Here is a 26,971-nt window from a genome sequence, read left to right on the forward strand (position 1 = left end):
AAGCTAACTGCTTTATTGGGAAGGAAATGGTGCTGTTTCCTGGAGCAACCCCACAAGCCAGGGGCTGGCACAGTATACGCACTGATGCGTGTTGTTAACAAAGAAGTCCGGCTTCTGCCGATCCCAAGGCTTCACAGGATGTTAACAAGGTAGCAGTGAAGGATGTGATGCAGGCCGTCGCCTGCACCCCCTTTCCCAGGGAAGGAGCCCACAGCATTTATCTCTGAAGCAAGGGAGCTTCTGATGTAGGAAAAACACTTACAAAACAACAGTGTTGGTTGAGACGATGTATTCTACTTCCTTGGTCCAAGGGTTCATGAAACTGAACCATCGACTCCGCAGTGTGATGAAAGAACCATCTTTGATTTTAAACTTATAGCAATTAGTCGTGATCTTTTCTCTCGTCTGTAAAACTGAAAATGCAAAGAAACTATGAATAGTGCTTGCTCACACCCAGGTATTAAACTAACCAAATCCTAAGTGCACGCAGGCTCCAGGGTCCTCACCCTTTAATAAGCCAGGGGAGCTGGCAGTCAGAGAACAGGCTGTTTCTGTGGGCTTGATTCAGAGCCTTTTGATTTCATTTGTGAATTTCTTGCTGTTTTCCAGTGTTGAAATGGAGGCTCCGGGGAATAGCTGACTGCATTACAGACCTCTGAGCGGAATCAGCTATGAAGTGAACCACCAGTGAGAAGGCCCTGGCCAAAGGGCCCGTATTCTTTTCCCATCATCAAGCCAGCACAGCATTTTTAGGACAGCTGAATCCAGGGAGGTCACTCACCTATTCAGTATTTCACTCTTATGTAACAAACAAGCCTCTTTTGTGTGTCAGGCACTGGAGACAGAAGGGGAGACAGGATGGGACCCCCACCCTCAGGACAGGAGTGAGACGCAGCTACGTAGGGGAAGAGATGGAGGGCAGAGTAACCCAGCAGAGCCTGAGGAGTGGCAGGGAATGAGGAGTTTTCTCTCTGCAGGCAGGGGTGGGGCGTGAAGGTGAGGAGGTGGGACAGGGTCAGGAGTGGGCGGGGCTTGAGTGCCTGTCTAAGGTATTTGGCCTTGAGTCTAAAGGCAGGAGGTTTAAGCAAGGGCGTGACGGTATCCAGGGCATAAACGGGCTAACTGAAGGCTAACTGAAAGACGGGAGGTGGACTGGGGGCCTAAGGGAGCAGGAAGCTGCCTGGGTGTCTGTCCCGATGGTCAGGTAGGCACGAGGCCCGAGCTGGGGCCGTGGCGGGGGAGCTGCAACACGGGGCCTCTTTGGAAATGCACATCTGAGGTGAATGGACAGGGTCTGGTGGACAGTGAAGGAAGGGGTCAATACTGGTTCCTCTCTCAGGAGGCTAACATGAGGCAGGGCCGTAAGGCAAGAGGAAAATACAGGAGGCGCTGCAGGATTTTACAGAAAAAGGAATCAGATCCGTTGGAGCCCTACTAAATCCTTACAGGGTCCATGTAAATCCTCTGGGCAAGAGAGGCTTTCCAGAAATTGCACTGTCCTATGTACAGAAAAGTGCTAGGCTGTCAGTGGGTTCTCTGTAAGGAGACAAATAGGGCCTGAGAACATCTTCTCCTCAGAGATGTTTTGGTCTGAAGATTCTTAGGCTGCCTGACATCACTGGGGGCAGATTTCTCTGGAACGCTTATGTGGACTAGTGCCGAAGCAGGGGCACGCCTTTAACTTCAGGCTTTTGTACAGCCCAGCTTACCTTGCCTATGACATTCTGCAAGATGTCCTATGTCATCTTGGTGAAAATATTCATAACATGATGTGCCTAGAAGTTCTTGTGGTAAATATGCCAAAATAGCTGTTGCCCTAGAATTTAGAAGAAAAACTGATTCAGACAATTAACAGCTTCTCTGCAGCGGATGAACCCCAACCACACTATAGCCGATAAGAACAAGGGTTAAAGCTGGCTGGATTTTCAGAGGGCTTACTACGTGGATGTATTTTTTTCGGTGCGCTGAATAGAACCAATGCTATAAAAACAGAGGGAAAGAAAGTCAAGAAGCCTTTCAAAGGGGTCATTGTCCCAAGAAAGGAGGCTTAAAAATGGTAACTAGTCGGATAAAAATGTGGTAGGAAATCTAAACCCCAGTGCAAACTTCCATTTTACTACTTCCTCCCCGCCCCCCCACCCCCACGTTTCTTAAATCAGGATGACCAAACATGAGAAGCTCCAGCAACGGGGGCCATAAGGACCTTGAAAAGTGGTGGTGTCCCTTTCTAACACATAGTGACTATTTCTGATAGCTACAAAAAGTACTGGCTTGTGAATATTGTCAAGGAGGCAGCGGAGAGCAGTGGAAAACACTCCATCTGGGTTCTTAGCTCAGGTCTGCTACCACTAAGCTGTGAATTGGAGGCAGCCAGTCTTTAGGCTGGGCCCCAGTTCCTCACTCACGAAAAATAAGACTGGACTTGATCAGTGTTGCCAACAGAGCTTCCTGCAGTGGGAATGTTCTAGATCTGCGCCATTACCGTCCTGTAGCTAAAATATGGCTACTAACCCTGAGGAAATTGTTTTTACTTTTTTTAAATTTTTTTTTATTTTTACTGCAAGTTAGTTAACATACAGTGGAATATTAGTTTCTGGAGTGGAACCCAGTGACTCATCGCTTACATATAATCCTCAGTGCCCGTCCCAACAAGTGCCCTCCTTAATGCCCATCACCCATCTAGCCCATCCCCCACCCATCTCCCCTCCAGCAACCCTCAGTTTGTTCTCTGTAGGAAGAGGCTCTTGTGGTTTGCCTCCCCTCTGTTTTTATTTTATTTTTTCCTCCCCTTCCCCTATGTTCATCTGTTTTGTTTCTTAAATTCCACATGAGTAAAATCATAGATATTTGCCTTTCTCTGCCTTATTTCACTTAGCATAACACTCTAGTTCCATTAGGCGTGAGGAAGTTTTAACTTAATTTTGATGAAATTAAACCTTGAACAGCCATGAGATCATGATAGCCAAGGACTACTGCATCAGACAGCTGAGGATTAGATGGTCTTTTCCAAGTCTCACGTTCCAGACCTCCAACCTCAGTAGTGGCCTAGGAGCAGTGCATACACTCAGTACGCTACACCTACTATTTCTCTTCTGGCCTTGGACATCAAACCACTCTACTTCACTATGTCCACATGCCAAGAATGTTAAAGGGAAAGTCTCCGTATTTATGATGATACTCCGAGAGGTCTCATTTTTTAGCAGAGATCCCCATCATTTCCCTCTCTCTTTACCCTCAGGAAAGCCAACTGATGGCCTAGTCCCTGCTTCACACAGAGCTGAAAATCTTGTACTATTCTTGTTCAAGGGTAACACACAGACTCTTACCGCTGGTCTACAAAAACAAACTTCCCGTCTATTGCATGCCGAGACACATATTCCATAGACTTCACCCTGATTTCCCCGTTCACTGGCTGTGGAACCACGTGAGAATGTAGTCGTCCGATTGCGACAAGGCAGCTGAGATTACAGCCCTCGTTATCTGGCTCACTGTCTTCGTCCAGCCCCATCTTTGTGGGCGGCCAGCTCTTCAGATACCCTGTGCTGTGGATGGTGCAGAAGCTCTTTCGATCTGCTGGAAAGCAAAGTCTGCGGTCAGTGTCAGCGCAGTGCCGTGCGTGCAGGCACAGGCAGCCCTGGGCGGGCTGGGATACAGGAAGGGAGTCAGAAAAACTACACAGAGCTTTACTCCCCAGAAGTGAGAATCTAGTGACAGAGGACGACACAGAGACAGGCGACTATCATCCGGTGTCATATATGCCGAGCAGGGCCGGTTGTACCACGGCCGTGCCATACACCGAGGAAGAGGCATCTAAGTCTACCTGGGGAGAGGAGGGCTGCCCGGGAGAACAACGCAGGAGGTGGATCAAGAAGGATGAGCACTGGCCAAGGGACCAGAAGGTGTGGAGGCTGAGAATGTACCAAGCACAGAGGTGCATCCTGTACAAGGGACAGCAGAGAGCTCCGTGTGGTTGAAGGGGAAGGGACATGCTGCAGACACAGCTGGAGAGGCAAGTTGGTGCAGATTTTTGGGGCCTTGGACTACTTGCTAACACCTGTGTTTATCGGACGGGAAGTGGAGAGCTTCTAAACGTATGTAAGTGGGGAAACAGCAAAAGCAAATCGTGCTTGGGATACCCGAGAAGCAGAGCGACAGGTCAATTGGAAGAGACGAAGAACCAGGAGGAAGACAGCGTGTGGCGGGAGATGAGGGGCGCCGTACTCCGGTTCTGCAGTGAGGAGGCGGGGAAGGGATGCAGGAGGCGTTTCTGAGAACTGCTGAGATTTGCTATGAATATCAAAACATTTGGTATGAAAGAGAATGAAGAGGACTCCAACATTCTTGGATTGAACGGCTGCTTGTGCAATTCACGGAGTCAGGGAAGAGAGAATACAGAGCATGTTTTAGAGAAGAGGGAGAAGGGTTTCACTTTGGGACACATGGAGTGCGGGACACCTGTGAATTTCAACAATCCACAAATCCTTCTGGGGTGTTTCCCAAGCATCAGGTCTGTGCTAGTTACCAGGAAGCTGGAAAACCAATCAGACACGCCATCACGGAGTTAATAGTCCAGTGGGGGAGACAGACTTCACACAAATAACTATACCAGTAAGTACACAGGTGCAACTGCAAGAACATGCTAGAAAGAAAATCTGCAGGGGCACCAGGAAGACATAAGGTGGCCTGAGGAGTGAGTGGCAGGCGCTGATGCGCAGTTCAAAAGGACAAGCTGAGCTAGCGCACTGAAAGGAGCCGGTGTGGACGCTGGTGTGGACACCGGTGTGGACACCGGTGTGGATGGGGAGGCCTTCCAATCGGAGGGGCCAGCGCCAGCGCAGGCCAGCAAGGAGAGACTGGGGTGAGGCATCGGAAGGGAGTCGGCAGAGCTGAACACAGGGGGTGCTGGCAGGGATGGAGGGGGCGTGGTCATTTTGGGACCAACTTTTCTTCAAGAGCAGCAGGCAACCCTGACCGGTTTTAAACAGGAAACTGATACAAAGACTTGCTTTCCAAAGATCATTCTGGGGGCACCTGGGTGGCTCAGTCGGTTGAGCATCCGACTTCAGCTCAGGTTATGGTCTCACAGTTTGGGAGTTCAAGCCCCATGTCGGGCTCTGTGTCAACAGCTCTGGGCCTGGAGTCTGCTTCGGATCCTGTCTCCCTCTCTCTCTGCCCCTTCCCTGCTGATGCTCTCTCAAAAATAAAAAAAAAATTAAATAAATAAAAAAGATCCTTTGGGCTGTTGTGTGGAGAGATGGAAAGCAGGAGGAGCCTACTTCACTGGACATGATGAGAGTGGAGGGTGGCCAGGATCTGAGTGGTACGGTAAACAGGGAGGGAGATACACTTGAGAGAACTTCTGCAGAAGGAATTCGTTGTGGCAGGACTTTGTAACCGACCAAATGGGGGGAGGGAGTGAACCCTGCTGAGGGTGCCCCCCTCCAGCTTCTAGTACGTACAACTAGACGGTGGTGGTGCCACTTACGTCAGGGGAGGCTCACACGGTCATGTTTACACAGATCAGGTTTGAGATGCCCTTGAGCTACCTGAGCAGGTAGATTTAAGAAGTTAATCTGTGGATCTGGAGCTCGAACTAAAAACGTGGGCTAGAAATAGAAACTCAGAAGTCACTGACACCTAAGTAGCACTGCAGGCTAAAGGAATGGAGGACATTACCTACAGAACAAGTGCAGAGAGAAAAGTGGCTCAGGACAGAAGAGGAGCCAGTGCGGGGGACTAGGGGGAGGGCCTAGAATGGTAGAGGATGGGGGAGACGAGAAGAAAGGGGAGAAAATACTTGAAGACGGAAGAAAAAGGAAGCGTCCACCATGTTTAGCAACAGGAAGGTGGCTGGTGAATTCAGCCAGTGATTTTGGTGGGATGGTGGGGTGCTCAGGAAGCAGCTGGGATTGTGGCTCAGAGAATTTTTTCTCAACCACATCAGAACAAGCAGAATTGGAACAACGGAAGCTCTCCCACGAATCTCTCATCATGACCCCCATCAGGGGCTTCCAATCTTCCCTGCTCCCCAGCGGCCCTACACCGTAGCGGGGGGATCATCATGGCCGTACTGGCTGCTGTCCTGGCATCTGCCGGGCACTGGACCCACGCCCTGCTCAGCGCTCCGAGCAGAAAGCCAGCCTCAGCTGTACTGGGATCTTAGAGTAGTGAATCTGGTTACCTTTTTTCTTTGAGCAGGTAGAGGGGAAATCCTTGTCTTCGACCTTTACTGAAGGCCTGTTGCACTTCATCCTACAGAAGAAAGAACGCCGTGCTCCAGAACATAATCGAGATGGCCCGGGGGTTATATCTGTTTTAACTGGAAGTCCAGCTGCAAATCAATACACAAAATGTGATAAACTGAGAGTAGTACTGTCTGTCATGAGGGGGAGTGTGACCTTGAAGAAAGCCTCTTCTTTCCTGCCTCACTGTTTTAGATGACGGGAGAGTACCATTCCTCAGGACAGTGTAGGCCTTACAGACGCAATATGGCTAAGCGCGTGTCAACCGGAAAGGTTTCCAGATGCCCCAGAATGCAGCCACTGGACAAGGGGACTAGGTGCCCTGGGGACAAAAATCTAGCACGGGGCTCCCGTCCAGCAGGAGCTTATGGCTGAGAAGGGAAATGCAAGTTTCCCGGGGAAAGATGACTAATACCAGGCGACGCAGGATTAGCGCCGCATGCGTGGCAGAGGCAGTGTGTTTTGAGAGAGGGAGCCCGGGCTGGCACCGGAAGGACGGGGAAGATCTGGACACTGGAATGGGAAGGAAGAAGCAGAGCTGCCTCAAAGTCTCAAGCTGGCTATCTGCCAGAGGCCCCTGGGCGGTCCCTCCGTAGGCTCCCGCCCCCGTTCTAGACCTGGCTACTGCACTCACGGGAAGTGGCTGTGCTGAGCGGAGGTGGACTTGAAGTGCGAACAGACACACGAGTTCAAAGACCATATGAAATGAAAGAGGCAAAAGGCCTCATTTTGATTTACTGGGTTAAATAAAATGTAGCATTCGGATCAATTTTACATTTGCTTTTGCTCTGTCTTTAACATGGCTGCTGGAAAATTTAAAATCACATGTGTGGCTCTTGCGTGTGGTTTGTGCCATGTCCCCACTGGCCCGTGCTGCCCTACACCAACTAGACTGGTCTCTGCCCGGGGAGCAGGGCCGCGATCCTGCCGAGAACACTGGCTACGTGTCTGCAGACTGCGAACGGGGCAGATGAGCACCCACCAGAGGGGGGAGCGCCCACCGGAGGGGGGAGCGCCCACCGGAGGGGGGACCGCCAGGGCTCCTCCTGCATCTGCCCCCACCCCCCACCGGCCACAGCACCGAGTGATCTCCGAATGCGCACAGCCTGGCCTGCCCCGCCCCTGCTCGTTTTGCAACAGCCACACGGCAGGAGCCGCACATCTCTATCTGTCCAGAAATCGTCTGCCCTGCCCTGCTGCTCTCCTCACCTGGCACACAGTAACTCATCCTTTCAAACCCACCTCGGTCCTCACCTACTGGGTGCCGCCTGTCCTCGCGCCCACATGAGAGTGAATCATCTGTTCTTCAGGACTGCTACTCCTTCCACGGCGGTACCTATTCTGCAGGGTGCCGTCTCTCTCCTCGGCGTCCTGACTATATGGTAGGAGCCTTAAAGGCAAGGACCAAACACCATCGCCCTTTTCTCCCCACGTCACTCAAAACACGGCCAGGGCCAGACTGTAACAGGCAACAGGTGGCAGGAGCTGCGCTGAACTCTTAGGAAGAAGGCTGCCTCCAAAGTGAAGGATGCTTTAAAGGAGATTTCTCTGGAGCGGTTTCCCCCGGGGACGGAAATGGAGCTTGCAGAAGCAGGACAGCAGTTGGGCCCGATGGCTCGGGCCCACGATATCACACACGGACACCGTGCCTGCTACGTGCCAGGAACTGCCCCGCAGGATTTACGCATGTTCGTGTATTTAACCCTCACAACGTCCCAATGAAACAGGTACTATTTTGCAGATAAGGAAGCTGAGGCACAGAGAGGTGAAGTAACTTGCTCAAGGTCACACAGCTGGGAAATGGTGGAACCAGGAAGTGAGCCTGGCACTGGGACTCCAGACTCCACACTCTTAACTGCTGGAGTCCTCGGCCTCCCACGGGGCTGATGGGAGGAGAGCTACCAGGTGGGCCTCACACCAGAGGCCCGGGAAGGGTGTGGGGGGAGAAACTGGGAGAGAATGTGAGAGGTGGTTCCACTGATGCAAGAAGGAGCCAAGAGGGGGAGCCAACTAATGAAGAACCACTTTGGTCAAAGAAACTTCCTATTTATGTTTCAAGTTTTATCTTAATGAGGCTGCAGAGGTGCATAACTCAGATAAACAGAGGTGATGTTTTTGGGGGGAACAAATCACACGGGTGTGAGCCCTTTAAACTCTGGAGCATACAACTGGGAACTTCTAGATTCGGGGGGGAAAAGGAAGACTGAAAATCATAAAGAATCACAGTAGCTGTTGTTTCTCTTGGTGAATTTGGACATGGAGTTTTCTTTTTTATGTACGCGCAACCAAACCAAACCAAACACGAAGGAATGCAGATAACTGCACTTAGCCACAGACGGCGCCTGTGACCCCGATAGAGGGCAGTGGGGGGTCAGGGGCCGAGACCGCGGGGCACCTGCCGCTGTCTCCGCCCAGAGGTTCGAGCGGCCCCAGGAAGCAGCCGCAGCATCCCCTGTACTCACTTTTTGCATCTATGAGCCGCTCCCGGGGTGCTGTGTCTGAGGAGGAGAGCTGCTCCTTCACTTTGGCGATATCTTTAGGGTGCAAGTAGTCAAACAAACTCTGACCGATCAGATCATTCTGCAGGGAGGAAGCGTTAAAGCAACAAGTCAGCAGCACGCAGCGCAGGACTTCCCCAACCAGCGCGTTGCCTTTATTCTGTATTTCTACACATGAGAATTTCAAATATGTCAACTGTGAGCATGTACACACGACCAATCGCTTTGCCTAGGTTAGACACAGGGAATGAGGCATGGGGGGTTTGGTTTTGATAACAGAGGAGAGGAGAATCATATAAATAGCTCATGCTCCTCCAAGGCAGGACTCTTTCAGCTGAACGCGTTCCCCTGTATTTATTTCTGATGCCCACAAATGCCCGTCCAGGAACACAGGACGTGGGTGCTAATTCTAGTCTAGTAAGCCCTTCTGTTCTGTAACAAGCGATATGACATGTGCCGCCAGCCTCATCCTTAGTGGAGACGATACAAACTCCCTTCATGACTTTACTGAGACCAAGAAGAGCAAGACACTCTGGGGACTTGAAACTCACATTAATTTCTAATTTATGTAAGTGTTATTTTGATTCGTCAATTCTTCTGCCTTCCCAACTTCCAGTGCAAACTCCAGCGTGTGACTGAGTGGGTGGAAACATGAATGGGAGGGGGGAATAAACACTCTAGGGACAAGAATAGGTGAAAAGTGCTGCTCTAGAAGCTTTCATGAGTGTTTATCTTATTTGATCCTATAAAGGTAGGGGTCATTACAATCATTTTCTTTTAGGGGAAGCCAAGGTTCAACAGAACTAAAAAGGGACACATCATCACACACACAGTGTGGGTGGACTCCATTGTGTGTTCTCCGGTATTAGATTATCTGCCTTTCCTGGTCAGACAGCCCCTCCCCTGCCCAGTGCCCGCTTTAGCTGTGGGATGTTCATTTGGTAGCAATAAAGCATAAAGCTGCTGCAGAGATCAGCGTCAAACCTTCCAGTGAGGGAAACATGGAAATACCAAAAGCTTTCTCTACATTTAAATACATTTCTCCATTAAGAAATTAAGAATCTTCTAGGAGTGCCTTGGTGGCTCAGTTGGCTCAGGTCATGATCTCACGGTTCCTGGGTTTGAGCCCGTCGGGCTCTGTGCTGACAGCTCAGAGCCTGGAGGCTGCTTCAGATTCTGTGTCTCCCCCTCTCTCTGCCCCTGCCCCTGCTCATGCTCGCTTGCTCTTTCTCTCAAAAATAAACATTAAAAAAAAATTTTTTTTAAAGATATTAAGAATTTTCTGGAAGAAGCCTTGGGTGTAGGGGTTACATGACTTGTACATCATAATCATTCTGGCCAGTGGGGCGACCTCTCTGGCTGCGGTGAGTCTGCCCGCCACCTACAGAACCCGGAGCAATACCTGGCTGTAGTTGAGGATCTTGAAGACAGACTCTGAGACAAAGAGTATCTTCCCTCGGTCACATCCTACGACAAACAAAAATCCATCTGCTGCCTAATCAGGAGAAATGGATAATCAATTTATCACACTTTAGGAAACACGATTTGTCATCACTCTGATAGCAAATAAGGATTTGTTTTGTATGCATCCAAGGCACAGAACTGAGCCCACTAACCAGTTTCCCAAGTGTCCTGAACACAGGAGGCTTAAAACCAAGGCCTTAAAAAAGAGTAAAATTCTCTCCAAGTCAGACGTAGCTCATCTAATGATTACACGGGACAGTCCAGCTGAAGTCATTTCTTCAACACTTTAAGAATTCTCCTTGGAGCCTATGAAGGTCCGGCCAAGTCATATTTTATTGCTTTAATTATAACGGTCTGTGTAGAATCACAGACTCTGAGATTGGAAGGAAAGTTTCAGATCAAAATCCTGTCTCCAGCATCCCGGCCACCATCTGTCCTCAACTTGAACACTCCGGTTTACAGAGCGCTCTCCCAACATCTGGACCGCAGGCGGTTTGTTATGCTGCCAGCCCGGGGCAGGGCGGGGTCACTAGCATTGCTGTCACCCCCCCACGCCCCCCCCCAGGATTCTCATGCACACAGAACTGCTGCTCTAGGAGATCATTTCTCCACCCAGGCCCGGCTGCTTATTATGAGACAAGAAAGCAAAGCCAAAGCTTCTCTTTACACTGTTTTGTTACCTCTTCTTCACTTTAAATACAGGTAAAAATCTGAAGTCCCAAGGAAGGCAGGTACTGAGGCAGTGCAGTGGATAAATACCACAGCCACAGTGTCCCAGTGCTTAGGCTCTGCAGCGTGTGTGCACATGCATCCCGCCCACAAGTCTGCAGCTGGACCACCAGCCGGGCCCTCCCAGCGCTGGGGAGGGTGCTCGGCACAAGGCCTGTGCTCACCCCTACAGTTCCGATTCCACATCCTGCTTTGTTCCCTAGTCCCTGGTCTGTTCTTTGGCGAACTCTAGAGAAATTCCAGTCCCTTTTCCACAGAAGGGCCTTTGAGGATGTAACTAAACTCAAAGAACTTGGAAATGAACTCATGTGCAGGGGACAATACGGCGCAAGCACCTGTGCAGGGACGCAGCAGAAGGGGCCAAGTCATGGCTGCTGAGAATGAAGGAGGCCGCTCAGCCACAGGGGAGCTGCGGGCGAGCTTTTCCTAAGCTAGGCCTTTGCGCTGGCGCCGGGGAAGGGGAGGACCATGGGGAGGACGAGCTTTTCCAAGCACCATCTGCTGGAAGCCTCATTCTGTCAGAAAATAGGGTTTTACTAACTTCGCCTTCCCTGGCAGCCAATCGCACACCTAGCAAGAGGAGCGCTTTGAGGCTTTTCACTGATGAAGTGAGGGGCCACAGCAGGGGCCTGGGAAGAGGAGCACTGTGACATCCTGGAGGGGATGCTGGGCACAGTCGGCGGGGAATAGCCAGTGTAGCGGAGGCTCACAACGTGCTGGCTCCTTCACATCACCACCAGGTGAAGGAGCCGGGGCCCAGGGGACAGTGGGAAATGAGCAGAGACAGAAGGCCACTCGAGGATGAGGGCAGGCTCACTCTCGGGGGGAGGACAGTGTCAGTTACAAGGGACACAGAAGCCCTGGTGGGTCTGCCTGGTTTTCAAAACACGGAGAGGTAAAGCATCCAGACAACAGAAATGAATCAGGCTGACTGCTCTCTGACACACTCTTCACTGAGGACGTTCTAGAAGTTCTAAACAAAGAAAGCAGTTGGTCGGAGCTGCTTCGGTCAACAAAAGCACAAGTCCACTTTCCGCTGCCAAACATTGCAAACACCATCTGAGCACCCCTGCCTTCTGTTGAAGCACATTCCTGGACCCTGGGCACCGGGAAGGGGCAGGCATTAGGCGATACTTCATAGCTGTGGACGTGTGCCAGGGAGGGAGGAAGGTTCCAGCAGGAACACAGATCGCCACTGTCACTGTGGGGCACAGAGGTGCAGGAAAGGCAAGCCCAGGATGAAGAATTTAGCTTAAGTAGCACGGAAATCTTTGTCCCACACCCTGATAATGCAGGCATTGGAGAGGAAATTTAGAAAACTTGAGAGAAAATTGTTAGGTGTTTATCATTATAAAAGGAGCTTATATATATTATATAAAATATAGAAAAGTATATAAACGTGTTCTATAGAACAGGAACTTCCTATATTTTATATAGGTATTTTATATATAGGTGTTCAGAATAAACACAAATTTATATGTACCCATATATTTTTTTTTTCCCTTAAAAACAGCAAATTGGGAGTATGGCAATCAGGGCCAGCCACATAATTCATGTGACCCAGTACAGACTGGAAATGCAGTCTTGTTCAAAATGAGGGCCTTCCAGAGGCCAACAGCAGAGCATGAAGCCAAGAGCCAGGCTGCATGTGGCTGCATAGGTTGCACACCCACGAAGCCAGCCCTGGTGGTTGTTCCAGAGATGCGGCAGACATAGTTTACGTTGTGATTCAGTAAGTCCCTACCCTCCCCCCGCCGCGAGAACAAGGACATCTTCATGAAGAAGGATGGGCAGGGGCGGGCAGAGCTGTGTCTGAGTATCCGTGCCTTGAGGCTGGTAGCCAAAGGGCCACTCTGAACTTGCGAGGATGCGCCGGCTCCCCCCTAACGGGCTTACTGTGGACTTGGATTTACCTAGAACGGTGCCGCACATATAAAACAAAGCCCCCGAAATATGTGTGTTCATGTGTGAAAGACACAGAAGGCAGGCCGAGCAGATCCATAGGTCACGAGAGGCTTCAAAGGATCACTGACAATACACTGCAATGCAGGACCATCGGCTGGATTTTGATAGGCATCAAAGAGAAGTTCAAAAGAACCCAGTGCCCCTCTAGAGGATGAAGGCCCGGCCGAACAAGAAGCTGTGCATGGGAGGGGGAGGGACAGCAGGACAGCTGCCCAGAGAGTGGCCCTCCTAGGGTGGCACCAGGCCCACTCAACCCTAGGCCGACCAGATGGCAGCTCAAGTTCTGTGCCGGGTTGGAATAGCAACCTCTAGAGGCACATCTAGCAAAGCGATGTGGTTGTGGAAAGCGTGTGTGGCCTGTGCTGGTGGCGGGCCAACTCCCAACCCCCTGCTCTTTTGCCAGCCTCGGCTACGGAGGCGGGACAAACATAAATCCTTGGCCCGCAGCTCGAGGTGATCGGGGAACACCTCCTGGGGAAGCCGACGTGTACTCTGAAGTTCCAGGAAGGCATATCCTTTCCTGACAGGAGGGACGGCTGGCCCAGCCCCTGTCCCACCTCTGGTTTCCGGCTAGTGTGGCTGCACTGAGGAAACGAGCTGTACGCTGGTGCAGCAGGGCTGTCTGAGAAGAAGGAAGAGCCTGTTCCGTCGGCCCTCATCGCACCACCGCACCAGCCCCTCATGGTCCTACCCCAGGACCAGCTCCATTTGAGAAAGGAAACCCTGTTTGTTCCTTAGGTCCTCTGTTCCTTGCAGCTGAAAGCTTTCCAATGAAGACAAGCTGTCTGGAGGGGACGGACAGAGAGCGCCCGAGTGAGCACACAGACCAGACGTACAGAGGACCGCGAGCCAGGCAGAACCGGAAATGACGGCGATGACGGAGTAGCCTGCAGCCCAGGACTTGGCAAATGTCTGTTCAAAGGAAGGTGCCCAGATGCCGGCGGGGCTTATCAAGCAAGGCCCACCCTGGCTGAGGGGAGGACAGGCAGGATATTCTTCTAGTTTCCTTTTTACAGTTTGCAAGAGGACAGGTTTCTGAATCCAGTTTCTTTCTCTTCAGTTTCCAAGTGGCTCTTACTCCAGCCAGAGGCAGACCTAATTCTGCACGCTACCACCTCAATGGCCTCTCCACAGAGATGAGAAAGACGAAGCAAGCACTTCAGTCAAGAGGGGAAAGGCTCACCTCCCCCGTTTCTCCTTCTCTCTGAGCAGAGAAGTCTCTAGAGGCTCTGTTGCTTTGATGGGGTTTGGTGTAAAGATGTATGCGGATATCTGTGCTAGCGGTTAAGTGAGGAGAAGGGAAATTCTCCCTTGTCATCAGGCTCTGTCCCTGTCTAAAACCTTCATGCAGGAATGGGATGCTTAACCACCGATTTTTCACAAAACTCTGCCTCCCCTGAGGCACAGTAGCCCAGGCCTTCCAGCTTTGCCTAAGCAAGAATGGAAGGGGAGGAGGAAGACCCCAGGGAAGGAATGTGAAGACTGTCCAGACAGACAGGTAGAGATGAAGTGGGCTTCAAAGGTGCAGTGTTTAGACATCCAACTCCCACAGATGGGTACCTCGCTCTGAAACTGTAAAAGTAAGTGTGGATAAAACAATCTCCTCATCGCAACATACCCTGAGAATGAGGTGTTTCAATTCATCATCTGACAGAAAAGTTGGTTTGTAGTTTGCTTCTGTGTATGGATTGGTGGCACCTGAGGGAGAAACAGAGAGAAAGAGTTGGTACGCTTTCTATTCAGGTAATGTGTCTCGTTCCACGTCACTGCCTCCAGCCTTTTGGATGTGGCCAAGTCCTGACCACCCGGGACTGCAATTTTGTCTTCTGTTTCCTCAGCAGACACAGGGCTAGAGGAGGCTTCGGACAGAACCCACTGAAAAGACAACACTGTTGCCCACAGGGGACCTAACGAGTTTGCTCTGGTCACTGTAGGGGAGCCAAGAGGTAACAGGAAGTAAAAATCTGTTTTTGGAGGGAGAAGGCAGCTCTAGAAGCCAACGCGCAGAGGCTCCCGGGAGGGATCCCCCCTCCCAGGATCTACATTAAATGGCTTGTCTAGCAGTCCCTCAATGCCACACTCCAGCGTTCCTGGGAAATCATCCAGGCTGCCAGGCCCCAAGTAAGTAAATACACTGTAGAAGGCATCTAGTGGGAGTTCTTCTTCCATCAGGGTGCCGTTAACGGAGCTTGGCACTCCTTCAGTGAGCAACGCGGGCTCCTCTACCACAGAAGGGGGACAAGATGCTTAAAAGGCTGCCAATTGGCACCTTACAGAACGATGCCAGCAGCGAATCACCTGGAATCTGCCGAGTGGTTAGAACAGTGAAGGAATAAAGTAGAAAAGACCCAGAACAATTCAAAGTACTGTGGGGAAGAAGGGAGACTGTGACTTTCAGATCGACTAACAAGGCACCTACAGCCACATCCCTGTGTGTTATGATAACTCGACTTTGGTCACTCGTTTCCTTCCACTTGAATGAAAATTAGCTTATAGGAATTGAATCTCTATCATCTTCACTACTAGGAAGTTTTAGAGGCCATTCGCACAGCACAGGACATAACGTGAACATGTCTGAATAATGCTCAGAAGTCTGACGAAACCGACCACTTCTTATTTCTGGTGGCTTTGTGGAAACATAAAGACTCCATTCTTTTACCACGCGGGTCACAGGTCTGACTAAGCACCCGCTTTCCAATTTCCTCAGTCCAAGACTGGCTCTGGAAAATGCCAGGAAGAACATTCACGGAAGTGCCTGATACGCTGCAGATTCCTCCTAGGGGATGGATAAGTCCCTTCTACGTTTCTGCCTCTGTTTGCTCACCCACTCCACATTCAGAAAAGAAGGAAAATTCTGCCTCCCTCATAAAGAGTCTATCTAGCTTGGGAAAATTCCAGGAACATGAAAATCTCATCAGTGCTCATCCCTGACAGTAAGAGGCAGCAAAAACCATCAACCAGTGACTCACTCTTTAGAGGAGCCATGATGAATTTTCCTCTTAAAAACAGAAGCAGACTTTTCTGTGTCACATTGCGTGGGTGAGGTCCAGGCACACACATGTAGTCTGGTTATCACGTATACAAACAGACACAGGCACAGAACATGGTCTCTACCCATCATGTCTATTGCTGGAAATTATAGGCCTACTACTCAAGGTTCAACATTGGCCAACGATCGACATGGTGCTGGGGACTTGGGAACATCCTAGGCCAGGGTGCTAACATTTGTGGGCAAAGACAAAGAATAAAGCCCCAGGTCTCACCTCGTAATGTTTTCATGTGCTGAACAGCCATCCTTAGCACAGTGAGCTTGTCTAATTTCCTGGACATGGCATTGCACGTAGGTACCAGAGACGCCAATTCGTCAATGAAACTGTTCATTTTATCCCGACGCCTCTTTTCAATCTGGCTGTGAGCTTCCCTGAACGAGAGGAAAAGAAAGATTTCTAGAAAATGAAAACAAAGCCTCAAGGAAACAATGACAAAAACAAGTTAGAATTGCTTTTGACTTTTGCCTGACTGGGCACCTTTAGAATTTGTACAGAGGTTTGAACTAGACTTTTCTACGAAAGTCACCAAAAAAGTGGCTTCACTGCCAGGTCAGTATTCTTATCTTTCATGCTTAGCTCACAGAGTCAAAAAAAGAAATGTTACAAAAATGGTCTCCTCAGAGTAAACTGTATTATTTCTCATTTCTTTTCCTCTTAGCCTCTGTAAAGTTGGATTTTTAGATGGGTGTGGAAGGAAAGAGAAGGGAGGTGGAGGGTGCAAAGAGCATAGCATCCCGCACAGCCACTGGGGGGGGTCCCGGGGTCCTGGGTGATCTCTGAGGTCTGTGAAGAGCCCGCTGTGCGGCCTGGGAGAGACTCACTGATTGAGTCACCAGGCAACTAATGCCATCTCTAGACTCCATGGGTCAACCATGATCCCACCAGGATACAGCAGATGCTACGTCTGTCCTAGGAGCTTCCTCTGAAGAATGTCACACTCCTACCTCCCAGGAGTTGCTGCCCGCCATGGCAGGAGGGCGCGTTCACAGGCACACGTGCTCTCCCTGACTGGCCTGCCCCTGTGCTTTGGGACTATCTCCCATGGAGGGCATCAGCAGTGGAAATGTAGTTCGCCGGCAGAGCAACAGGCCACCAAGTGGGACTGCCCACCAAGTCTGGGCTGAGAGGGGAAAGCTACAGGTTTCGGGTGAGTAGAGCTCCGTAGCTCTGGCTCTGTGTCAAGACACAGGCTCGGATGGCCCTGGAGATAGCGGCAGGAGTGTGGAGGGCCCGCGTGGATGGGTCAGCAAGCACGGCTGGAGGCAGGAAGGACCGACTTAGAGAACCTACTCGAGGGAGCAGGCAGCTCCCATGTCTGGCCTTGCAGTGCAAGACGGCCGCTCTGAGGGGCAAGGCCCAACAACAGAGTCACTGAGCCAGGTGTCTTCTAGAAGGCCCTCGAGTCAGGAAAGGGCAACCTGCTCAAGACAGCGGAGGAAAAGCTTCAGCCTTGATGGACTTTCTGCTACTTCCAAAGTCCCCTTCACGTTAATCGTGCTTTGATAGCCAGGAGTGAGGTACGGAGAGGGAGAGGGCAGGCGGCCACATCAAGCCAAGGCCCCAACCCCCTGCCTCATCCCCAAAAGGATGCTTAGACCGACAGGGACCACACACACAGCCTCAGCTGTACTCGGAGTGCCCAGAACCAGGACAGTTTATAGATAGAATGAGGGTCTACCTTGTTTTTAATGATTTTTTTTAAGTGTATTTTTATTCTGAGAGAGAGAGAGAGAGAGAGAGAGAGAGCGAGCATGCATGTGCAGGCAGGGGAGGAGCAGAGAGAGAGGGAGACAAAATCCCAAGCAGCTGATAGCATAGAGCCCAATGTGGGGCTTGAACCCACAAACCATGAGATCATGACCTGAGCTGAAAACAAGAGTTGGATGCTTAACTGACTGAGCCACCCAGGTGCCCCTACCTTGCATTTTTGATCCTTCCTTGGTGCTCTGTGTATTCTAACCTGGAGTGGGGGGGAGGGGAAAAAAGCAAAAGATAAAACACAATCCCTGGGACTGGCAAGGTTATATATCTCTATTTTCTTCCCAGTTAAATTCATTTCCCTGTTAGTCCCGGTCATCTCTCTCAGCACACAAGGGCTCTTGGAGGTTAGCCACTCTGGGGGCCGGGGGCCAGGGAGACCATCTTAAGCTCCCGGGCTCACAGCCTCCTTGCTTATCACCAATCGAGAAGATGGGTAAAACCTGCACCAAGTAACGCAACGTGTAATTATGCAAAGAAAATGGCTATAAGGATGAAGTTCGTGACTACGTTCACGGTACCTTCCATGAGGGTCATCTTTGTCCGTGTCCATGCTTTCTCTGAAAAAAATAAGAGAGAATGTGACTATTTGTTAATCAAGACATACAAAACAGCTTCTTACAATACCGAGGGCTCTCATTTATCCAGAAACTAAATAATCAGAAAGCTCAAATAGCCATACTGTTGATTATTGACCTAGGAGAGTCAAACAAAGACAACTTGAACCTACTATACACCAAGGACTGGTTTATATATGGTTTCAGAAGAGTCTGCATGTTAATATATTTTACATCATATTTTGAACATCGGCAATACATAGCATTTATGGAAATTCTTCATTAATCAGAGTATCCAAATAACTATACTACCTCATTCCCCTCATCGTTCTGGATAAATGGAGTTTGTTCACTTGCAAAACCTATCCAGCCTCAAATATATGTGTGCATATATATTTGCGGGTGGTGAGGTGAGAAGGGGGAAACCAAAGTACCCACAAAGAAGCACTGAGGCAGCTTTTCAAAGGCACTGCTACCCAATGTTCTGGTTCTTAGCGAGATGGGGAACCCCCAGGCCCGAGGAGCTGGGATACAGGGCAAGAGTGGGGCTGAGGGTCCTGGGGTCACCAGCAGGGATCTACCTCCCTTTCACAGACTCCAGAGATCCAAGTTTCATGGCACCTTGTGGTTCAGTAGAAAACAGATGGAAATCCTCCAAGGAAGGAGTTCCAAATCCCCCTGCGTGAGCTCACACCCTTTCTCCAGCCCCCAAGTTTACCAAGAGGGCACTGATGGCCACCTGGGCCTCTCTTTTTCTTGTATCCTATTAAGAACAGAGGGATGTGGCCCTTCAAACAATGTAGTCTCAAGGGCAAAAATCAACTTTCCCAGGAGCCCTGAATCACATTTGTGGGCATTCTAGAACAGTGGTTCCCAACCAGGAGCCCTTGATTTCCTCACAGGCAAGGAGTTTCTCTGGCTATTCCTCAAGCTCAGAAGAAATCGTTCAAGCCACAGGGGAAAACGAAAACTCCCCTTCCCCTTTTGGTCTAGACTCCTATGTTGTCGTTGGGACCAAGATGATCATCCCAGGTAAAGAGAGCTCCGCCTGACACATCAGACTTTAGCTCATTAAGATTATGGGGTGCATAATGGGGTCTCCATGAATCGCAGATTTGCAAACAGGGTGCAGCATGAGGGAAACCTGGAGGTCTCAGGTGGGGACAAGGTTGGAAACCACAGGCTGAGATAGTAGAGGTCTGAGAAGGCACCAGTGACTCCATAAGCACTTGCCTAAGACAAGGGTCCGTGGAGAGCGTCTCCTGGCCTCCCTGCTAGGAGGGACTGCTGCAGAAGAACGCCCTCTCCGTACTCACACCCACTTTCCATCCCCTGGGTGTCTGCTCGCTCAACCGTCTGGGATCACTTACATATTAATCATAGCACCTCCTAGTGGGCATCTGACCTTCAGCCACTGTGCTCCCCAAATTCGACCTGTGAACTTCAGCAGAAAGGACATCTGCTGTAGGGGAGACACCTCCTTGGAGATTTTCCCTCATTAAACAAAAGAAAACCTCTTCAGTGGACATTTGGATAAGATTCCACGCAGCTGGCTCAACAGAACAAAACGTGCCTTTGATGGGTCTACGTGGCAGCCTATTGCTTGGGTGTTTGGACAGATAGAGAAGAGTGGGCTGGAAGTGTGAAAAGTTACTTACTCAAAAGAAAAGTCATCAAGTCTAAAAAAAGAAAACAAAAATACTATTTAATATAACAGGTACATACTAATTTGAGTAATGTTTCAGGACAATATCGATGTTCCTATAGTGTTCTGGTAGAGAACCTGTACTTACTCTACCAACATAACGAAGCAACTAAGGTCTCCCTCAGAGAGAGGCCCTCAGGCAAAGTTCTCTTTGAAATCACAAAGATTACATCCATAGGCTTAGCCATCTTGCTCAAAGGAGCCAAAGGAGGATGAAGGAAGGGGCAAAAGACATGGCTTTAAGGCTCTTCCTTTCCCCTTGATGTGGAACAATTTGGGGACAGCAGGGGTTTAGGAGGGGCCTCAGCAGGGCTGGAGGCTGCCTCCTGCTGGCAACGGGGGTGGGGGGGTGGGGAGGGGGGGTGGGGTTAAAAAAAAAAAAACCCAATGTGCGGCCACCTAGACTTGGATCTTTCATTTCCATCCCTTTGCACAAAGAGGATCCCTTCTTCCAGGAGGAAGGGTAGCTGGCCCCTCGATGTTCCGGGAACAGACACCAAATTTAGCCAGAGGAACTTGAACCCTGAAGGGCTTACTGGTAGTCGGTGGAGCTGCCTTTCCGCTTGCGGTTGCAATCCGTGCCGCTGGGGCCCAGGGGGCTGGAGAGGAGGTCGGTGGTGCCCGGGGACATGAAGTCACTGATTGTTGAAGAAATGTCCATTCTCTGGTCGGCCATCGGAGGTCTGGACCTAGCACAAGGAGGCACAAAGGTGCATTTGTTGCCACGTGCTCTTCTAACGTGGTGGTGGCCAGGGTGGTCTTGCGGAGGGTCGGGTGCTTGTTTATCACACTGACAGCTCTCACCCAGCCAGCTGGAACAGGGACGCAGCAGAAAGGAAAGAGCATCGTTCAGACTTTAGGAGGGATCGTAGAAAACTTAGGTTAACCTGCTCATTTTTCTGGCGAAGACACAAAGCTCAGAGAAACTGGGTAGCTTCTCCCATGCTAGGGCAGGTAAGAACCGACCAGAACCCAAGATGTTAGGAGTTCCAGCCTGTGCTCCTCCCTTGGAGGGGACCAGCCTTGACAGTTCTATTTTCGTCCAATCCAACAAAATAGGCAGGATTTACTTGTTATCTTTGTATTTTTGTTACAATTTCATAAAAGTCAGAGGAAAGAAGAAAATATCCTTTCTCAGACTCGAAGTCTCCTTGGGTGTCAGGAAAACATGGTCCCTCTCTATCACCGGGCCAGGCAAAGTCTGTCACATCTTTCCTGGCTATCTTTGGTGCCCCCCTCCCCTGCAAGGAAAAGCTGCATAACGACAGAAAGTCATCGTAGAAAACTTTGCAAAATATCTCGAGAATTCGCAGTGCAAAAGTGTGGAGTAAGCTGGCCCAAAAAAGAGGCTAAGTACCTTGCAAGGGACTCCAAGTCCAAACCAAGTTGAAGAGGGCCGTGCACTGCCCGCAGACGGGCCGAGCTCCAGACCACGTGACCAGGGCGCTCACTCCCTCTCCCTGGGCTCAAGTTTCTTCATCTGCAAACCAAGAGGGGAGACTGTGAGCTTGTTTCCATGATGTCTGTCAGGGCCACAGATCAGTGCACCAGGGTTAGGTGTGGGCCACCTTTTCACTTTCGGGGCCACTGCTGGAGGGAACATCTTTGTGCTCTATCCCCAGCTACTTGAGCTATGAGCTCTTAGGACAAATGTCTAAGAGCACGACAGAAGGGAACACACGTAGTATGTCTGGGTACATTCTGGAATGCTGTGCTGCGGAAAAGCTCCAGTCATTTATATCCCCAACAAGAGCTCCTGTCACTCTGAAGGAAAAAACAAATCCCCATTGGTTTTTACTTGCATTTTTAAATGATTATGGATGGTGTCCCTATGTTTATAGGCATTTCTCTGGTTTCCTTTGTGCCCACTCATGTCCTGTTTTTCTACCATATTGTCTTCAGTATGGATGGGCCTCCTAACTCATGTTCACCAGGGCACCTGAACCTGGTGGGAGAAAAGCACATAATCAACTAGCTGCTCTCACTTTCAACCCACAACCTCTCACCTCTGACACCAGTGGTGCTGGTGGCCCTGGACTCCCCTGCTCTGCTCCCGAGAACGTCATACCTGCTCTTTTGTCCCCATCTGCACACTCAGCTGATACTTTCTGTTCTACTTCACTGGCCCACCTAGATGCCACTGCTTAGGATTCCCCCCCCCCACCCCCCACCCCCGGGTGGAGACTCCATTCTCTCACTAGTTAAGACCAGCATTCTGGAAGTCTTTCTCTGCCTTTGACCCTGCACCATCTGCTGTCCCCACTCTACTGGATGACTCTCGTTTGGATAAAAACACACAACTCTCCTCTTGGAGAAAAAACAAACACTTTGTTGAAGTCCACTCCCTTCTAGTCGCTACTTCATTTCTCAGTTTCCAATTCCTTTCCCCTTACTCGCTCTAAACCAACTCAAACTGGGCTTTTGACCCCATCATTCCAAAAAAACAGCCCCTATTAGGTTCCCCAGTGAACTCCTTGTTGCTAAATCCACTGGCTGGTCCTCCATCCGTCTCTACGTGCTCCATCCCAACACGTGCTGGAGCTCATCTGTCCCTCCTCCTTGTCTCTCGCCTTTGGAGAGGCCACCTTCTCATTTTCCCCTCCCACTTCAACCTTTGATGGGGTCTTTTGCTGGTCCCTCCTCCTCCTCTCACCTCTACATTAGTGTCCTGTGGATGTCATCACACTTCCTGTTTATACCCACTCCCTAAGAGATCTGTGAAGTTCCGCCACTTCAAATATGATCCAAGCTAGGAGAACTCCCAAATGTCTACCTCCAGCCTGGACCTCTCCTGAATTCCAAACTTAGACCACCGTTTCCCTGAGGTCTCCCTTTGAATATACAAGAGAGACCTCAAACTGAAACACCCAAACCACACCCCTGGTCCTCCCAAGCCAGGCCCCCTCGTGATGCTTCGATCCTTCTCAACGCTCAGGCCCCCAACCCAGAAGCCATTCAGCCTCCTTGCTTCCTTTCACAGCCTGCACCAGATCCAACAGAAAAATTCCAGTAGCTCACTTTTCTACAAAACATCAAATTCAACCACTTTTCCTGTTCTCTTTTATAGATTTCTACTCAAATGTCACTTCGGCAGCGAAGCTTCCCTGAATGTCCAGCACCAATTCCCTCTAACTGCCCCAACCTGCTTCATTTTTTCTCATGATCCTTATCAATAATCTATTTACTAGCTTCCTCTCCATCAGACTACAAGCGTCAGAAGAGCAAGGATTCTGTTCAGTTCATGGCTTACACCCTAGCAGGCTAGAACACCTTCTAGCATATAGTAACTATCCAATAAATAGATGTTAAATGAATAAATAAGCTTGTATGTTAGGAATATTCACTCTTGTTTGTCACAGAGGTCATAAATATCAGCCCCCCTTTGGACTTTTAACTCTTCCAGTATTTGTATGTGATATTAAAAGTGACATTTAAAAAAAAAAGCCTTTTCTCTTTACTACTATTTTTGTAGTTTTATTAATTTAGCTCTTTATCCATTTGGAAATTACTTTTGGTGCACTACCTGTGGTTGGAACGTCGTTCTTCTTTCCCTCCAATGGGTAGAGAGCTGTGCCAACACCATTTACCATACCAGACCTTCTGTTACCCGTCATGTGAAAGGCCACCTTTATTGATTTATTGTCCTATTCTGTTCCTTTGACCTAGTTACTTCCAGTCTGTACTACACTATTTATTATTGTGGCTTTATAATACATTTTGATATTTGGTAGAACAAACCCTTTTCCCTCTTAATACTTTTCATCTTCAGAATTCCTTATTCTAATGCATTCCTTGAGAAGCAAGTTATAATCGTTTAATCATATCAAAGGCCTTGACGGTGGCTGCCATGATAGTTCTCATTATTACCGACAGTAAGAGAAGTAGGCCAGGGAGGAGCAAAGAGTCCTACCCTCTGGGTCTCGGAGGCTGGACACGGTCTCGGACCTCTGGGCTGCAGGTCAGACGCAGGGTGCCGCGTGTAGCTCCCGCTGCCTCTTTGTGAACAGACAAGCACCTGAGGTGGACTAGCCCAAGTTCCAGGGGCTCCCAGGAGGAATCACCCTTCCTAACAAAAACTACCATGAAAGCTGCCAATGATAGCAGGTGGGGGGTGGGGGTGTGATTGATTACCTGAAGTTACAGTTCTTAAAGCTCAGATCCACCTCAGGAGGAGCAAGGGTCCACTGGGCTTATTGGTCACCTCAAAGCGATTTTCATGGTTTGTAGTTTCCTTTCAGGCAGTCAACTTCTTCCAGAAACCTACAGTGGGCCCACGAGAAAAGAAAACCCAGACAGGTCACTTTGGGGAAGATAAACCAAACAATCTCTTGTTGGTTAAGGGAAATGGGAGGCGGGTTGGGGGTGGGGGGTGGGAGGGCTAGCTCCCAACTCCTGATCAGAGGCTCACAATCCTGGCCTCCAGCTACCTGTTAAACCCAACTGCGAACACATGAAAGAATCTGGCAGGAGAGATTTTTCTATGAAAAACAACGCTTTTTAAATGATTAAACATGGATTCCCGGACGGGGCCTTAAGAGAAAGAAGATTAATTGTACTTTTTCATTTCTACTACTGGCTTTGTGTCAGGCACTGTTCTCACTGCATTACGGAGATTATTTACACCCGAAAATAACTATGAGGTGACGCTACTATTTTCTTCGTTGTACCGAGCAGAAGGCTGAGGCAGTGAGAGACGGGAAGACATTAGCCCAGGTCACACAGCTGTGGGGCCCTGGGGCGCAAGAAGCCCCATCCCCGCTGAGGCTGGGGGATCGCCCTCTCCCAGGTGAAGAGCCGCCTGAGCACAGACAACCAGGAACAATGGAAAACAGGCCTTCAGCAAACGTTAAGCCAAAGCACAGGCGCACAGGGCCAATATCGGAGACTGCTGGGAGCAAGGTAAGAGGTTTATAGGAAATGTCCACGCAGTTCCTGTACAGTGGCTGGGCACACGGTGCGAAGGGGAAAGGCAATTCGGAGAAGGCGCTTGTGTCATCAAGTGGCCTGCAGCCCAGCCCTTCTCCTACTGGCAGGAGACGGGTCTCCTCTCTGCCCTGTGGTCCCTGCGTCTAGAAGGAACTGGCTCTAAACGAAGAGGGCCACGCCAGCCCTCCCATTCCCTTTTTTGAGATGGCAACATCGGATTTTGAATGGGCCTTTCTGAAGCAAAAATTCTGGGGTTTCACGGTCTGCTGGCTACTTCCTGCAGCCTTCGGAATACCGTGGCCTTGACCATTACAGAGGTCTTCAAACGACCGTCCAGAAATAGGGTGGCTTTTGTCCTCCTACTCTTCTGTGCGGTCCAATTCAGACACCCTCGCTGTCCGACCCTGGTAGCCACAGTCTGGACACGTGCAAACCGCAGGACAGGATTTTGGACTTCTAATCCCTAAGCCTTGGCCGAATGGCCTGTGGACACCAAGTCCCCAAGGCACTGTTGCCCAAGCACTTACCACATGCCATTCCGCCTCGGTCTGATTCCCCACACGGGTCCCACGCTCTTCTCCAGCCCCCAGATGAACCACCCAGGACCCACCCTGGGCACCCTTCCTTCCCTCACCCACTAGCCCTCTGATGGATGGGCCACTGCCTCTATCTGTGATGCTCTCCTCCCCAGCCTGGGCCCTTCATTCTGTGGTCACAGATAGGACCCCTTTACTTAAAACACTTCAGTAGCTCCTCTGCTTTGCCCCCAAGCCTTCCAGAAACTCCCTGAGGGGAAACATCAAACCTCCACAACGGGCTGCTTGCTTGCTTGCCTCTCCTTTCCTGCCCCGCCCAGCCCTCCCCATCTGATGCTCAAAGCTCTAGACCACCAAATACTTAAGTTCTCTGGGGCATGTGACCTCCACTGTGCCCACGCAGCTTTGCCCTTCACCAATTGGCCACCTGGTGAACTCCTGCTTTCCTTTCAAGTGCCTTCAGGTTGAAGGCACTTCTGGCTCTTCCCAGAGGCCTTCTGGCTCTGCCCGTGCTGTTCTGACCCTTCTCTCTTCACACCTGTAGCCCCTCCACTCTCTGCCCTGCTTCCGTGATCTCACCGTTAGGAGTCCCCTGGTACCACACCTCACTCTCTTGCCCCCCCTCTCTGAAACTTAGATGAAGGCGCTCAGTACCCAACTCCATATGAAATTTCTTACTTGGACCAGTGGTCCCAATACTCAAATTTCCTTTATAGAAACAATGAATGCTAACACAAAGGCTGGCACTGTATTTGGCAAAGCAAGGCCTTTCCTGTATGCTTGGACAAAGTAAGGAAGCTTGAATCAGCTGTGACAAGTATTTCTGGCGAGCTGTTTTCTCTCCAAGAAGCTGTTCTTAGATGGAAGACAATGAACGCAACAACAAAAGAAAACCCCTCTTTCTGTGCTGACTTCTTCCAGCAGAGAACTGAGCCCAGGGAGGGAGCTCCAAGAGAGGACAGGTAACTGTGAGAGGGGGTCCTTGCTAAGGGGGGCTCCGGGCCAGCCCTAGTGCTGCCATCCAAGTGACACATGGTGAAGACACTCTTGAGGGAGCCTAGCCGGGAATCGGGGGCCGCATGTGTGTCCACTTCTGAGCTGGAGACTTCCAAATGGGGCTCCCTGGATGTCAGAAGAACCAAGGCACAAAGAGACGTGCAGTGTGCTTGGGGAGAACTCGCTGGTACCCTTGGGAACTCCTCAACCCCCTCGTGCCCCTCGGAGCTCAGGGAGAGGAATCTCAGGAGCTCCACAGAAAGAGTGAGGGGCCGGAAGGGTAGTCCCAGCCCCCGCTTCCTCACAGACACACCTCAGCAGCTGAGAAGCGTGAGGGTGTCAACCACTATTAGGCACCAAAAACAGACACAGCTGCTTCTCTGAGCAGAGCAGGGCGATGCCGAGCAGCCTAAGAAACCACACGTGTTAATCTGCAGGAGGATGACCACATTGAGGACCACGGATTGCTGAATACCAGGCTTCTCTCTCTGCTCTCCCTCCTCCCTGACCCAGCACCCCGACATGCTTACGAGGAGGGGAGGGGG

The 26,971-nt window shown here is 50.3% G+C and overlaps 1 protein-coding gene across 15 annotated transcripts in view; it reads right to left on the minus strand.

Annotated features, from left to right (window-relative positions):
* The window catches only part of ARNTL (aryl hydrocarbon receptor nuclear translocator like), a 98,032-nt gene that overhangs the window by 10,079 nt on the left and 60,982 nt on the right, over nt 1-26,971 (minus strand). For 3 of the 15 annotated variants that reach the window (XM_039240854.1, XM_039240855.1, XM_039240856.1), the window contains 14 exons: nt 24,100-24,228; nt 21,326-21,448; nt 20,505-20,780; nt 19,922-19,942; nt 18,228-18,266; nt 17,867-17,908; nt 16,162-16,319; nt 14,517-14,596; nt 10,143-10,235; nt 8,705-8,822; nt 6,182-6,331; nt 3,327-3,573; nt 1,710-1,816; nt 263-413 (listed from right to left, as the gene is read on the minus strand). In XM_039240854.1, the coding sequence (XP_039096785.1) occupies nt 263-413; nt 1,710-1,816; nt 3,327-3,573; nt 6,182-6,331; nt 8,705-8,822; nt 10,143-10,235; nt 14,517-14,596; nt 16,162-16,319; nt 17,867-17,908; nt 18,228-18,266; nt 19,922-19,942; nt 20,505-20,644 (1,346 nt within the window). In that variant the 5' untranslated portion in view covers nt 20,645-20,780; nt 21,326-21,448; nt 24,100-24,228. Of the gene's footprint in view, nt 1-262; nt 414-1,709; nt 1,817-3,326; nt 3,574-6,181; nt 6,332-8,704; nt 8,823-10,142; nt 10,236-14,516; nt 14,597-16,161; nt 16,320-17,866; nt 17,909-18,227; nt 18,267-19,633; nt 19,723-19,921; nt 19,943-20,504; nt 20,781-21,325; nt 21,449-24,099; nt 24,229-26,971 lie in introns of those variants that run through there. The other 12 variants (XM_039240859.1, XM_039240857.1, XM_039240860.1 and 9 more) reach the window with 12 other exon arrangements.

This window comes from Hyaena hyaena, unplaced genomic scaffold (assembly GCF_003009895.1).
Source record: "Hyaena hyaena isolate Hyena2069 unplaced genomic scaffold, ASM300989v1 scaffold_183, whole genome shotgun sequence".
NCBI classification, from domain to species: domain Eukaryota; kingdom Metazoa; phylum Chordata; class Mammalia; order Carnivora; family Hyaenidae; genus Hyaena; species Hyaena hyaena.